The sequence below is a fragment of the Erigeron canadensis genome, chromosome 1 (assembly GCF_010389155.1).
Source record: "Erigeron canadensis isolate Cc75 chromosome 1, C_canadensis_v1, whole genome shotgun sequence".
Classification (NCBI taxonomy): Eukaryota; Viridiplantae; Streptophyta; class Magnoliopsida; order Asterales; family Asteraceae; genus Erigeron; species Erigeron canadensis.
Genome location: NC_057761.1, coordinates 29,243,184 through 29,257,902, shown reverse-complemented (window position 1 = coordinate 29,257,902; position 14,719 = coordinate 29,243,184). Strand labels below are relative to the sequence as shown.

The following is a 14,719-nucleotide window of genomic DNA, read 5'->3' as shown; positions in this document are numbered from 1 at the left end:
CTTATATAAATTGACTTGGTGAAATGATGTTAAAGACAAAGGTATTGTATTCTATCGTGGGTGAAAGTATTGTATTGTATTGGTGGAATGATTTAATATTTTTGTTTTCAAAAAGGTCCTGATTCCAAGTTTATTGGATGGATTGGTTCGATAATGGGTGATCCTGTAACTATCATCCATATCTGTGGGTTTACTCACGTGTATGGATACCGAATTTTTTTTGTGTTTTATTTATTATGTTTAAATAGTTCATTTGTGTTTCAGCAGCTTATATAAATTGACTTGGTGAAATGATGTTAAAGACAAAAGTATTGTATATTTGTATTTTATCGTAGGTGAAAGTATTGTATTGTATTAGTGGAATGATTTTACATTTTTGTTTTCAAAAAGGTCTTGGTTCCAAGTTTATTGGATGCATTGGTTCGATAATGGGTGATCCTATAACTATCATCCATATCTGTGGGTTTACTCACGTGTATGGATCACAGATACCGGCAGGGTAAAGGTATTGGTGTATATATTCTTACCTACCAATAGATTTCGGACAAATCTAGCTAGAATATTAGTCTTTCGATTTATATTTGTTTTCTATATTATTTCATAGGATCAAAGTTATAAATATACCCTTAAAATGTTAAATATTGCATTGTATCAAAAATTGAGATGAGAACAGTTGCCCGCGCTTTCTCATTCTAAAATGCTAAGTCCATCTAGGGATGGGTACGGTTTGGTATAAACTGGCTAAACCATTTAAACCAAGGTATTTGGACGGATTGGTTGGTTTTAAATCAAAATTTTGAACCGTCGGTTTATTTTTTTCCGTAAACCATTTGTATGGTTTGGTTTTGGTTTTAGATATTATACAATCCGGTAAAACCAAACCGGACCATGTAATTATAATATATAATTGTAAGTTTATATTTATATTAATAGTAAATAATGTAAATTGTATATAATTATTATTTGTCAAAGTTGTAGACATGATATCGAATCTTAAATTGTTATGTTTGTTTTGTCTAATAAGACTTATGCATATTTTATTATGTCATGATATCGAATCTTAAATGTTGCGTATTATTTTATGCTTACTTTCAAAAAAGGCAAAAAAAACGTTTAACCTTCCAAATCAAACCGGATTAATTGGTTTTAGTTGGTTTGGCTCGACATAACAATCGATATATTGGTTTGGTTGAGATTTTTTGCTAAAACCGTCCGAACTGTTCCATGCATATCCTTATCCATCCATGAATGGATATCTTCAACTTCACGTGTAAAGAAAAATCTGCAAGCATGAGTAATGGGCTAGGGTTACTCGTGCCCGATCTCTAATGTCGAAGTTGGATATTTTGAAAGCAGAAAACAAAGTTAAAAGAGTATTAAACTACAAATTAGAAGCCCAACCTAAAAGATACAAATGTAGAACTAGACGGGTTGGTTTTTGAGCCCATATTTAGACATTGGAACACGATATAGACATATGTTTTTGACATCTCTAAGCCCATATTTATACAATGTTTTTGTTTAATAATATCACTTTTACAGTTTACTCAAGTTTTTAATTAAATTTTACTCGCATAGTCAGGCATCGACATTAATAACGTACAATCACAAAATGACTCCAATGAGTAACATGCCACATCTTAGGAATTAAATGAGGAAAGTTATAGACGAGTTAATATAGGTTACTCGAATAAAACTATCAATTTTTCTAATGGTTTTATTGTAATACATCATATGGATGGTCTAAACTGCATAAGCATTCTATCATATGAGTAAAAAAAAAAAAAACATGATAGGAATAAACTATTACGAGGAATTTGAAGAACTTGAGCTTCTACAACAAATTTGAAGTACTTGAGGTTATTTTGATCCAATACCCATCATTTTAATGTCTTCAACAAGACGATTCAAATTACCATAAGAAGACCCACCTTCATTTATCGATTCCTTTGCTAATCTTGCCATACGATTTGCAGATTCTATAAACTCCATCTTTCGCTCCTCCATAACTTCTTTTATAGTCTTCTCGATTATTGTCCTATCACATGTATCCTTCATGTCTAGACCTAGTTTCCAGACTGCTTCCACGAATCTACTATTAATTTGTTGATCTGCGAAATATGGCCAACTGATCATTGGGACTCCTTCAACGATACTTTCCAAAGTTGAGTTCCATCCATTATGTGTTAGAAATGCACCTACAGCTGGATGGGCTAAGACTTCTTCTTGAGGAGCCCATCCAACCATATAACCTCTTTCTTTAGTACCTTCCTCTAGCTCAATCGGAACCTTATTCTCATCATCCTGTTTTAGCACCAGATCCTCTCGGATGACCCACAAGAATAGCTTTCCGCTATTGACCAAACCATACCAAAACTCCATAAGTTGCTCTCTTGTAACGGTCGCAAGGCTTCCAAAACTAACATACAACACCGATTTTGGTGCTTTTTGATCAAGCCAAGTAATACATGTCTTATCTTCCTCAAATAGACTATTTGAAGATGTTGTTTTGGATGAAGTCCGGGCTTTCAAATGAGCATGAAGTGGTCCAATCGTATAGATATTCGGGCAATGTTGTTGTATTTGAGAGATAATAGGCCCTTCAAGATCATCGAAGGTGTTAATCAAAAGTGCATGTGCCTCCGTGGTCCTGCGTGATATTCTGGTTATTTGTTGGAAGATTTTGTTATTTATATCGGAACGACAAAAGCTAGGAAGATCACGTCGACGAAGGAATCCTTCCATTCCTTTCAAACTCAATATTCGTTCATCCAAGTTTGTACCTTCATCATTATAAAAAAATATCGAAATCATTAACATTAAGCCGTCAACTATAAAGTCACTTTAGATTTACATTACCCCAAATTGCTTTAATTTGGGACATGTCAAATATCCATATAACACGACAAAATTACTTTCTGGCCAAAATGGGCGTATGAGGTACCTGATATGACATGCCAACATTGTTTTTTCCTCGAATTAGTAATAGAAACAACAATACGATAATTTAATACTAAATCTTGTTTGTCTTTTAAGGATCAAAGTATGATTTTAAAAATTATTTTTTAAACGTTCACTTTTTCAATACACCATATCATCTAATCAAAACTAAACAAAATAATATAAAAATAAAAAAAATTAACTCCAATATCATAGCCTCATAGGTAAAACACATTCATGTTCTCCCCTCATTTAGCTAGCTTTTTTACTTACACCCTTAGTAATTTACCTTATTCACCTTCTATGTTTACTTATTGACTTCACTCACTTTTAACAATGGTCTAAGAGATAAGGTCTTTTATCATTCGACTCCATATCAATTGAGCTAAGCCTAATTAATACTTTCCTTCTAAACATATTCATAAAGTTTATGTGGATATCATCCGTACTGTAACATTACGCAACCTTAGGTGTTGCTACTATTACAAACCCATGATTACGTTTGTACAATTAATAAAGTCTAAAAGACAAAATAAAAAAATTTTCTTAACGAATCTGCATTACCGATCATTCCCAAAATATATTATGTGCCTTGATTAGTTTATCAAAAACATTTTCTTTTCTATTTAATTTAGAGGGGGTGTATATGTTTGCAAAAGTATAAAGCAAGTCTTATTTTAAGAAATATTACGAAGTAAATACAATTACGTGCTTACGCGAGACAATACAAAAGTGGTTATATTAACATGTCATCACCATATAAACTTTTAGAAGTAAATTCAATGATTGTTTGAATTATTGAAATAATGGTTACGTAACTATTAAAAGTTTTGATATGATACTATGATTTGGACAACCATTCTCTTTAGAGCTTTCACGAGACAATACTTTAGTTATATTTTTTAAATTAATAGTTTTGATGTAAGCTAAGGATATTTTTAAAATAAAATGAGTTCTTAAATAAATCCAAATAATAATTCAAATTTAAAACATAAGTAAAAGCAAGTGGTAATTTGATATTATCATAAAAAAAATTGATATATTTTTAATATACAGATAATTTGTAATTTTTTGGATGTGGACATAAAGTGTTATGTGGATTGAATTACCATCATCAATTGAAACATAGATGAGTTTTAGAATTTTGTGAAGATATGTATTTGATGATTTATTTATTAATTAATCAATGTGAAAAGCTAAAAAGTATTAATTATATTTAAATTATGTATTGTGTAAGCTTTATCCTTTTATTGAAAGCAAAAAATGTGATAAAAACAAAAAGTGTAAATTAATGAAACTTTAAATTTAATTATTATTTTAATTTTTTGTTGCTCGTATTTGTTCATTTTTTTCATAAATAATAAAAGACGGTTATTCTAATAACTTATCGACCAATGACAATTTTTTTGTTTTCTCAAACTAGTTTTTACTTTAGTTTTCACATGTGTATTATAATTATAAATTAAAATATATAGACCCAAAAAAAACTTTAATTTATATTTTTTTGTTATTCATAACTAATTTACATCTTTAAAATTTTTATAAAAGAATAAATCTTACAAAATACTTCATTCAAAATATATAACACTTTTTATCTTCTATTAACTTTTAATAAATAAATTATTAAAAACATATTTCTACAATAACCTAAACATATCTATATATTGATGATGATAAACCAATCAACATAATAATTTATGTTCATATATTAAAAATATAAATTATTTTTTTGTTATATTAAAAAACAGATCAAAAAAGGTCATTTTTGATAAATATAAGTTTACCAGTGTAATATTTCATATATTTTAAATTTGAATTTAGAAAAAAAAATTTATTTGTATTTATTTAATAATTTGTTTTATTTGAATCGAATAAAACAACTTATATTTTGAATACACTCAAGCTGGCAAACTTCAAAAGTCATCTTTGAAGATAGCGGCGAAGCAACTTAGATTGTGGTCCATAGATTTGTTATAACTATAATCTAATAGTTATCTTTTAAATAAAAAACAATTTTATATTTTGATTTCTACAAATATAGCAATTGCAATTCAGTTAATACTTACATAAATCAATAAATCATAGCATAGACCTTTTTTTTGTTTGTTTTTTGTTTTTTAATGTTGTTAATTAATGCTTCTAACTACGATTCCCCCCACAAAAAAATTTCAAGTTCCGTCAAAGTGAGAGATATAATTAAAAGACTAATGTTAGCTTTTACTAATATTTTAGTATAAACAAAGTTTTTACAAACACATATGTTATAATATAATATGCGAGGACGCGAGGTTATCAGAGTTTATATATAAGACCGGGGACAAAAAAAATATATATCTAAACTGACTAAAAAAATCTTTACGCGAATCAAATAAATTAACATGCTTTCCAAACATATTGGAGTATGTACCTTGAATAGGGAGGTCGCCAGACTCTATAAGCTCCGGGACTGAAAAGTAAGCCCAGAACGCACAAGCGCTAATCGTTCGAAAGGAAATAACCGGAACTCCAGTCCCTTGAGCAGCGTCAAGTGGGAAATCCGTAAACCCATCAGCTATCAAACAAGTCACTTGAGAATCAAGAAGCAAGTTTCTAAGTAATGGTCCAACTACTTTTGGCAAAGATTCAGCCATAATTAGACTTTGTTGTTCCTCGGTAACCATTGGGCCTTCATATAGCCCATGAATGACATGGAACCGAAAATGGCCCGAGTAACTGTTGAGATGAGAATGGACCGTGGTGAAACGGGCCAGGCGGTCATGGTCCTTGGCGGATATTAAGAAGGTGATATTAAGACTGGCTTCCAGAAGGAGCTCCGTTAACTTTAACATGGAGTTAACATGGCCTTGGGCCGGAAATGGGAAGATAACAACGTGTGGTGGAGAAGGTGGTTTTGTATCCATGAAATTGTAAAGGACCGACGAATTATTGTAAAGTTAATATTCCTCTTAAAAGAAACAAGAGGACCAAGTGAGTATTATGAAATGTGTGGTTTTTATTGTGTATTGTTTGCTTGGTTTTATACTAACGAATAAAACACATATGTGAAGAAGAAGAAATAAAGTTGTACACCGTATTTAATACTAGAAGTTATATTATGAGGCCCAAATTAAAGGGTAGGTAGTATAAGGGAAATTCTTCTAATATAAATTGATGGAAACATCACAAAAAGGGAGGGGGTGTCGTGTTTGTGCATTATTGTACGTACGTGCCATATTAAACAACTGTATCTACTTATTTCTTTTTCGTGTATTTTCTAGCTAAATTATTGGTGATGTCGACTATTATACTATACGAACAATAGTACCCGCGCAATGCAGTGTTGAGATAGTGGGAGTGATAGGTCATAGGAGGTGATAAGTTATAGAGTCTGATATTCAAATGCCTTAGCTGTATGGGCTCTATACTCGGATTTAAAAATTCGTCGAAAGTATATCGAATGACATCTCTAATGAAAAAACATAAAATTTTAAGAACACCATACAACTTTTATAATTTATCGATATACGGTTTTTAAGATAAAATATTTTGAATGAATTAGATGAATAAAATGATTTATGGATGAGAGAGGAAAAAATGAATGGTTGAGATTTGATGAGAGAAAAAAACATGAGTGGTTGGGATTTAAGGGTATTATAGGTATATTAGGTAGAGATGTTTAAATTAGTGATTATAGAAGGAATGTAATTTAGGTAGTTCAAATCATCTTTTGAGATTTGAAAAGAGGGCAAAATACTTTATAAAATAGTATTAGATTACGACTTACAAGTACAATGTATGTATACGTATATAAAGTTTTAACTTAAAAATTTTCAAGCTTTAATTACTCAATGGTAGTAAATATCGATCATATGGAGGTTGCCTTTAAACTTTGACCAAATATTAAGTATAATATGAAAGTAACATGTAAGTAATTTTTCAACTTTGACAAAATATGAATTGATCGAAGTACCATGTGAAAGTTAACATATTAAAATGTAAAATGGTCATGTTAGTTTCATGTTTGACTTAATTTATACTATATAATAAAAAAAAAATAGTCCCCGTATTGAAAGTTACATGAAGAAAATGACTAAAATACTATTAATTACTGTAGTATTTAACACTATTAGTTTTTTTTTTCTTATAAAATATTCACATTAACCCTTTAAGTCAATTATTTTTACATCAATATCTAACATCACTCGACGTTATCATTACCACCAACAACCGTCCCCCACCACCACATGTTGACACCATGAAAACCGTCGCATTGTACGGATAATTTGCCAATGATTATTTAGGGATGATGGATGTTTTGTAAGTAGGCGAGTAAAGTTATTAGAAAAATGAAACTATACGCTAAAAGTCCAACCCAAAATATATGAATGGATAACTAGAAGGGCTGGATTTTGAGCCCATTGTTTGGCACTGAAGCAGTGAACATTGAATTGCTTTCGCCATCTTTGAACATTATTGTTGAATTTTAACCGTTTGAAAGAACTCAATTGTTACATGTTTGTTACATACCAAAATTCATGGGCCTGCTAGTCGATGTACACTTAAATTGTATGTTTCATAAGTTAAAAGGGGAAGTTACAATACTTAAAAAAAAGTAAGAAACAGATGACGTGTGTGTGGAACGCGAAGTGAGAAAGGCGTGTTGGTAAGTTTAACTTCAACATGAAGGTTGGGATAATGTCATAATGGACATGTGAAAAAAAAAAAAAAACAACAACAACAACAACGTTGTACAATATGTCAATATCGCATATTCTCTACATTTTCATCTTTCAATTGTGCACGGAGTGCCCCAGAGAGAGAATAGGTACCAGACAGGTACCTATTTGAACATCGATCCGTGCAACAGGTACCAGTAGGATGGGAAGCATTTTGGGAACCGTTGTGCCGGTTTTGATGCCGCTATTCGAACGTTACAAAAAAAAGGGGCCCACATCCAACGGCTAAAACCAAGTTTTATCTTTTCCTTATTCTGTATATGTCAGCACTTATTTTTTCCAACTATAGTAGCAGCAACAACAACATCACAATACCAATAGATTTTTTCAATATATATATATATATGCATATATATATCCACAAATAACAATCATGAACCCTTTTTTCAACAACCATTTATTTTATAGATCCGGCCCAACACCCCTAAATTTTCCATCAGACTCGAGTTCATCCGATGAGGGGGAACGGCTAGTTAACATTTTCACAATCGTGTTTTTTGTTGTGTTAGTTTAATATTGTATTAGTTTAAATTTATTAAATAAAAGCTCTAAGTTATTAATTAAATAAAAATAAATAAAATGAAAAACGGGTAGGGAGGGGTGGGGAGGTATTCCCTGCAATTAGGTAGCGGACTAGAAGGAGAAGAAAAATCAGGGAGGGCGATGAGGGATAGTGAGGTAGTCCCCCACTCTTAGACAAGACTACTCAAACGGTCTATGTGGTTTATTTGAATTTTCATTATCTTTTTTAATACTATGTTGTTGGTTCAAAACTATTAGGTTATGTATAGACCAGTGACCACCCGCTCCTTTAAAGAGGGGCTTGGCGCTGAAATATACAAGGGTTCGAAATCTTTGTTCTCCAACCAAGGTTTTTGAGTTATCACCGCTAGTTAACGTTGCAAAGTCTTTAGAATGAGAAAAAAAAAATTCATTCATAGAACTAAAGGATTCTAAAATCTAAAGCATTTACTTTCTTTTTTTTATGTCGTTGGCTCAAGTTGTTTCAATTTTGTTTCATGGTTGATTCGAAAATGAATGACTGTTCGTTTTACTCAATTACCCCTCACGTTCAGCAAATTCTTCTTTTCCCCTACATCCTTTACATTCACATGCCATCTTTCTTAATTCTATTTTCATTTATGTTTCTCTTTACTTTTTTTTTTTTTACCTCTTTTTCCTTAGTTCAAGTAAGAACACCAAATTAAGAATTTTTCTTTCCACATTAATCACCATGGTTAAGTACTAACATGGAAAGCTTGAAAATTAATATCAATTGTACATCATGGACATCTCAAAACTAGGACGTCGTTTATGTTTTTGTCTTTAAAAAATTTTCGGTTTCAAGTTTATTAGATGGACTAGTCCGATAATGGGTGATAATTTTGTAACTATCATCTATATTGGTGGGTTTACTCACGTGTATGGATACGTGATACCGACAGGGTAAAGGTATTGGTGTATTGTGTATATATTCATACCTACCAATGGATTATTCAGAGACGAACCAAAAATGTATTTCGAGAGAGCAAATTTAAAATACTAGTCTTACAATTTTTATTTATTCACTATATTTTTTATAGGATCAAAGTTACAAATATACTCTTAAATTAAAAAAAAATATTATTGTATATTGTATCAAAATTGGGCTTAAAGCAATTGCCCACACTGCCTCGTCCTATATCTATTGCCTTCATTTTCATGTGTAAAGAAAAATCTGCAAGCAAAGCTAGAATACTCAATTAAATTAGGGATTATGACCTGAGAATATAACTATATCAAAATATTTATGTTATGTAATTAACTACAAAAACGTTTATGTAATGTAACAAACTATTTGTTTTCGTCTATAGTATGTAAATTACTGGTTACCATTGGAAAGTAACCGGTTCTGCTTAGGGATTATGACCTGAGAATGTAACTAACTATGTCAAAATGTTTATGTTATATAACTAACTACAAAAACGTTTATATAATGTAATGAACTACCTGTTTTCGTTTATAGTATTGTCTTTTTTAACTTTTTCTTACCTAATACTCATTGGGCCAATTATTTTTACTTCCTTATCATTATTTCAGCATTACCTTATAAAATAATAATTTTTCTTAAACTTTTTATGTCACATAACGTAACACAAAACTATCTCCAAATCTTACTAAAATTTAATATATGCTTCATAGGTGAGCTCATATACTAAGAAATTTATATAGACCCCAAACAACCATCTTTTCTTGACCTAATATATTTTTATATAACTATTAATTAAACTAAAAACTAAGCAATAGTACCTTAAAAAGATGATAATCAAAGCCTATAATCGGTTAGGAATAATTTGGCATATTTGGTTTGACCCGAAACCCATTTTCCCTCTTTTTCTTCTTGTCTTTTCCTTTCCGGCCGACTCGTCATCGCTCTTCTTTTGTTTTGCCGACTTATTCACTCAATTTTACTTTTGAAATGATCATGGTGATCAAATGTTATTTTATACATGAATTTAATTTTCATGTTTCACATAGGCCCCCCACTTTACGTCTTTCTTGCATTTTTAGTCTTTTTGCTTTAAATACTAGACCCGACATTTGATTTATGCGGCTTTTTAAATAACTCAACATTTATTCATTTGTTATATATATTACTTTTAGTAATATAATAGTACTACGAAATTTGGGGTGTTACATTTGATTTTTGTGCATATTGATTTTTGTAGTATACAGATTATATAGAGTAAAACTAATATAGACAAAAGGGGATATATATATATATATATATATAGAGAGAGAGAGAGATATTTGTTTTGCTACTTATGGCCGGAATCTGTTGGTGTCGCCGGAATCTGCTGGTGTCGTCGGAATCTGCTATCTCCATAAGCACAACCGGTTACTTTCCAATGGTAACCGTTAATTTACATACTATAGACGAAAACAGGTAGTTTGTTACACTACATAAACGTTTTTGTAGTTAGTTACATAACATAAACATTTGGCATAGTTAGTTACATTCTCAGGTCATAATGGTGACCGGCTACGTGTTCAACCAGTAATCCTATACATACTATAGACGAAAACATGTAGTTTGTTACATTACATAAACGTTTTTGTAGTTAGTTACATAACATAAATATTTTCGCATAGTTAGTTACATTCCCAGTTCATAGTCCCATTAAATTACAAGTTAGAAGCCCAACCCAAAAGACGAGATAGGTACCCGCACAATGCGGCGGTGGTGATGGCAACAGGTGGTGCTAGTGGCAGTGGTGGTAACGATGTGGTTATTAATCTTAAAGTAATTGACGTAAATGGTAATGTAATTATTTTATGGTTAAGGGATGTATCTTTTGTAAATAACTTTATTAAGAATAGGGATTATGGCATGTGAGTGTAACGAACTATGCCTCAATGGCTATATAGTGTAGTGACCTTTCAGACTGGCTATCTAGTGTAAGTAACTTTTATTTTTGTTCTTTTAATGTAACACTTGACTGGTGCTACCATTAGCCGGTAACGATCTTTATTTTTTATATTAAAAAAGCCACGTGGCATGGTAACTAGTAAAAACAATTTCATTATTGATTTAAATTAAACACGTTGTCATATATATACACATATTGCATATACATACACATTTAATCCAACCCACCCTTTTCATCTTCCCCAAATTCTCTCCCGCTCGTCACATCAAATTCGCTCCCACCCATCACATCACATCATTTGATGTCTGATCAACAAAATAATATCAATTAAACGCGTGTATGAAGGTATGTAATCGTTTATTTCGTTATTATCTTGTTGATTCGAATCGACTGTAGATAGGAATATTCTAGGGTTTTTTTAATTTTTTAATTTTTAAATTTTTTTTCCTTTTCTTATGATATTTATTGATGGATCTTTAATTTTGTTCCTTTTTTTGTAGAAAACATGAAATTATATAAATTGACTGTTCATTACGCTGGTGGCTTTTTGTTCGAGCCAAAACTAAACTATGTAGATGAAAAAGTTAGGGTTCTACAGTGCCCAAAACTAACCTATGAAGAGTTGGTGCACTTTATCGACCAAGAACAGGTACCCCTTTTACTGGGTTGTATTATATCCAAGGTGGTTCTAGTTTTGAAAATTTGTTAAGTGTTTGTGACCAAGAAGAAACAAATGTTTTTAATGACATTCTAGATACGTATGAGGAAGTAGATGTCTATATTGATCATTTATCATTAGATATGACTAGGTTTTTGCCTGTGAAAGGGGGAAATAGTGAGAATGAAGATGAAATTAATAGGGAGAGTGATTATGATAGTGAAAATGAAAATGAAGATTCTGCCTCAACAGATGAATCTGATGTAGATTCTGTTGCTTCAATTGACCATTTAAGTGAAGGTGAAGATGAAGTAAGGGAAGTGAGGAAAGGAAACCCAATTGCCAAAATTCCCACCTTAAAACAACTACCTGAGCTTGGAAACAACAACAATGGTCCAAAAGATGATGTTGACATTAGGAAGGATGTTTATAATGAACATGACACCTTCTTAAAAGAACTTGTTGAAGCAATGAAAGCCAAGAATGGGGACAACTTTAATGACCCAATGCACCCACTAGAACCACAGTTGCCTAAATTCCCAATTCATGATGCTTCCATACATTGGAAATTGAAAAGGCCTCTGCTGGGTGAATTGTACACTTCTCATACACAATTGAGGGATTGTCTTTCATACTATGCCCTTGCTAATGGGTACTCCATTTGGTTTGAGAGATCATCTAAAAGCAGTATTATTGCCAAGTGTGGAACCAGGCCTCCAAGCATATCAGATCCAAGTAAAGGTAAGCAGGGGAAGAACAAGAGATTTCCTGCTAAGCAGCAAAAGTGCAAATTCAGATGTTATGTTAAGTGGATGAACAATGAGAAGTCAATGCAGATTTTGAGTTTTGTTGATGAGCACACTTGTGCAAGAAATTTCAAGTATGGGTCACTAGTAGATTACAAATGGATTGGCAAACACTTTGCAGAGAGGATTAGAGCTCAACTAGAGATCAAACTTTGTGCTATTCAAGACTTGGTTATGAAGAAATACAAATGTACAATTTCTCATCACCAAGCTAGAAGGGCATGAACTTATGCATTGACAGAGTTTGAAAGAACTTGAAATGAGCATTATGGGATGCTTTGGTCATATGGTGAGGCCATTTTGAGAACAAACCCAGGATCCACAGTTCAGTTAGGTGAGACAACCAACCCAGATGGAAAGACTTATTTTGACAGATTCTAAACTTGTTTTGCTGGGTTGAAAGAAGGATGGAAGCAAGGGTGTCGAAAGGTTGTGGCACTGGATGGGTGTTTCTTAAAAAAACCTTGCAGTGGTGAGATATTGAGTGTAGTTGGAAGGGATGGAAACAACCAAGTGTATCCAATAGCTTGGGCTATTGTGAATGTGGAGAACAAACAAAATTGGACTTTGTTTCTTGAACTGCTAAGTCATGATCTTGGTTGCCCACTTGGTGAAGAATTGACCCTCATGTCAGACCAGCATAAGGTAAATTATACACATTGTTTGCACATTGTCTTAACTTGTATGCATTTTCTACACATTGTATGCATTTTCTGCACATTGTATGCATTTTCTGCACATTGTGTTCATTTTCTGCATATTGTGTTAACTTTCAGGGATTAATTGAAGCAGTAAAGGATGTGATGCCTAGGGCTGAACATAGACAATGTGCTAGGCACATCTATGAGAATTTCAGGAAGCTGTATAGTGGTGTAGAATTCCGACATCTTTTCTGGAAAGCTGCAAAGTCATTTTATGAAGCACAGTATGAGGTTGCCATGAAAGAAATCCAGGTAGCTAATCCTAATGCTTACAAATATCTTATGGAAAGAAATCCCAAATCTTGGTGTAGGGCTTTTTTTGAAATTCATAGGGGTTGTGAGGCTGTAGAAAATGGTTTTAGTGAGTGTTGGAACTCAGTCTTGTTAAAGGTTAGAAACAAACCCATTATAACTTTGTTAGAAGCATTAAGGATAATAGTTATGGTTAGGTTAGAGACCATAAGGGAATAAAACCAAAGATGGAAGCATGATGTCTGTCCTATGATTAGGCAAAAACTAGAAGATATCAAGAAAGATAGAACTTGTTGGTTGGTGGTTCATGCAGGAAGAAATGTTTTTGAGGTTAGAAACTATCATTATGCCTACAGTGTAGATCTGGATGCACAAGATTGTTCATGTAGGATGTGGCATCCCATGTGTGCATGTTATTCAAGCCATATATAAGTGTGACAAGGACCCTGAGGACTATATATCTGGTTGGTTTTGAAAATTGGTGTATCAAGAGGCCTATAACAAGATTTTATACCCAGTTTGTGGTATGGATTCTTGGCCAAGCAATGACAGACCCAAACCCTTGCCCCCAAAGGCCAGAGCTATGCCTGGTAGGCCTAGAAAGAAGAGGATAAGAGCTGCCCATGAACCAAGAGTTGGATCTACAAAGGTCACAAAACATGGAATTAAGATGACTTGTCAGAAGTGGTGGTTAGGCCACAATGCTAGAAGTTGCACTTCAGAACAACAAGAAAGGCCTCCTCATATTCCTAAACCAAGATAGAAAAAAACAAAAACTACAAGTCAACAAAATTAATCACAACCTGAAAATCAACCACATTCTGATACCCAACCACATTCTGAAAATCAACCATTTCCTGAAAATCAACCATTTCCTGAAAATCAACCACATTATGAAAATCAACCCTTTGAACATGAAAGCCAACCAACTGAACATGAAAGTCAACCAGTTCCCTCTAAAAGTCAACAATTCCAGAATGCAGTTGAGGATAGACCTTTGAGTCCTGGAAGGAAGTTTAGGTATACTCTTGGAGGGCATAAGTTTGTTACTGCAGGGGAATCTGTAGACAAAATTGGATCTTCAAGTTCAGGTATTTACAAAGTTACTAATTCACAAATTTAATCAAATATAAAATAATTGCAAGTTTAATATAGTTTTTGTGCATTTGCAGGGATAGTTGGAACTTCATCTACTGGAAAAGGTGGAAAAGGTAAGGTCATAAGGAAAATTGGTTTT

The 14,719-nt window shown here is 32.4% G+C and overlaps 1 protein-coding gene across 1 annotated transcript; it reads right to left on the bottom strand.

The window, feature by feature from the left end:
* Positions 1-1,613: 1,613 nt before the first annotated feature.
* Positions 1,614-5,933, bottom strand: LOC122578175 (7-deoxyloganetic acid glucosyl transferase-like). Its single transcript, XM_043750083.1, has 2 exons — positions 5,348-5,933; positions 1,614-2,783 (listed from the first exon to the last, which is right to left on the bottom strand). Exons 1-2 carry the CDS (start codon positions 5,838-5,840, stop codon positions 1,861-1,863), a joined length of 1,416 nt encoding a protein of 471 aa, XP_043606018.1. The 5' UTR covers positions 5,841-5,933; the 3' UTR covers positions 1,614-1,860.
* Positions 5,934-14,719: the final 8,786 nt, after the last annotated feature.

What these genes read in the sequence shown, in the direction of transcription:
- LOC122578175 (XM_043750083.1), bottom strand. Translation starts at nt 5,840, where the DNA reads ATGGATACAAAACCACCTTCTCCACCACACGTTGTTATCTTCCCATTT. An exon ending in TGGCGACCTCCCTATTCAAG is followed by an intron (nt 2,784 to 5,347) that starts GTACATACTCCA and finishes ATAATGATGAAG; the next exon opens with GTACAAACTTGGATGAACGA.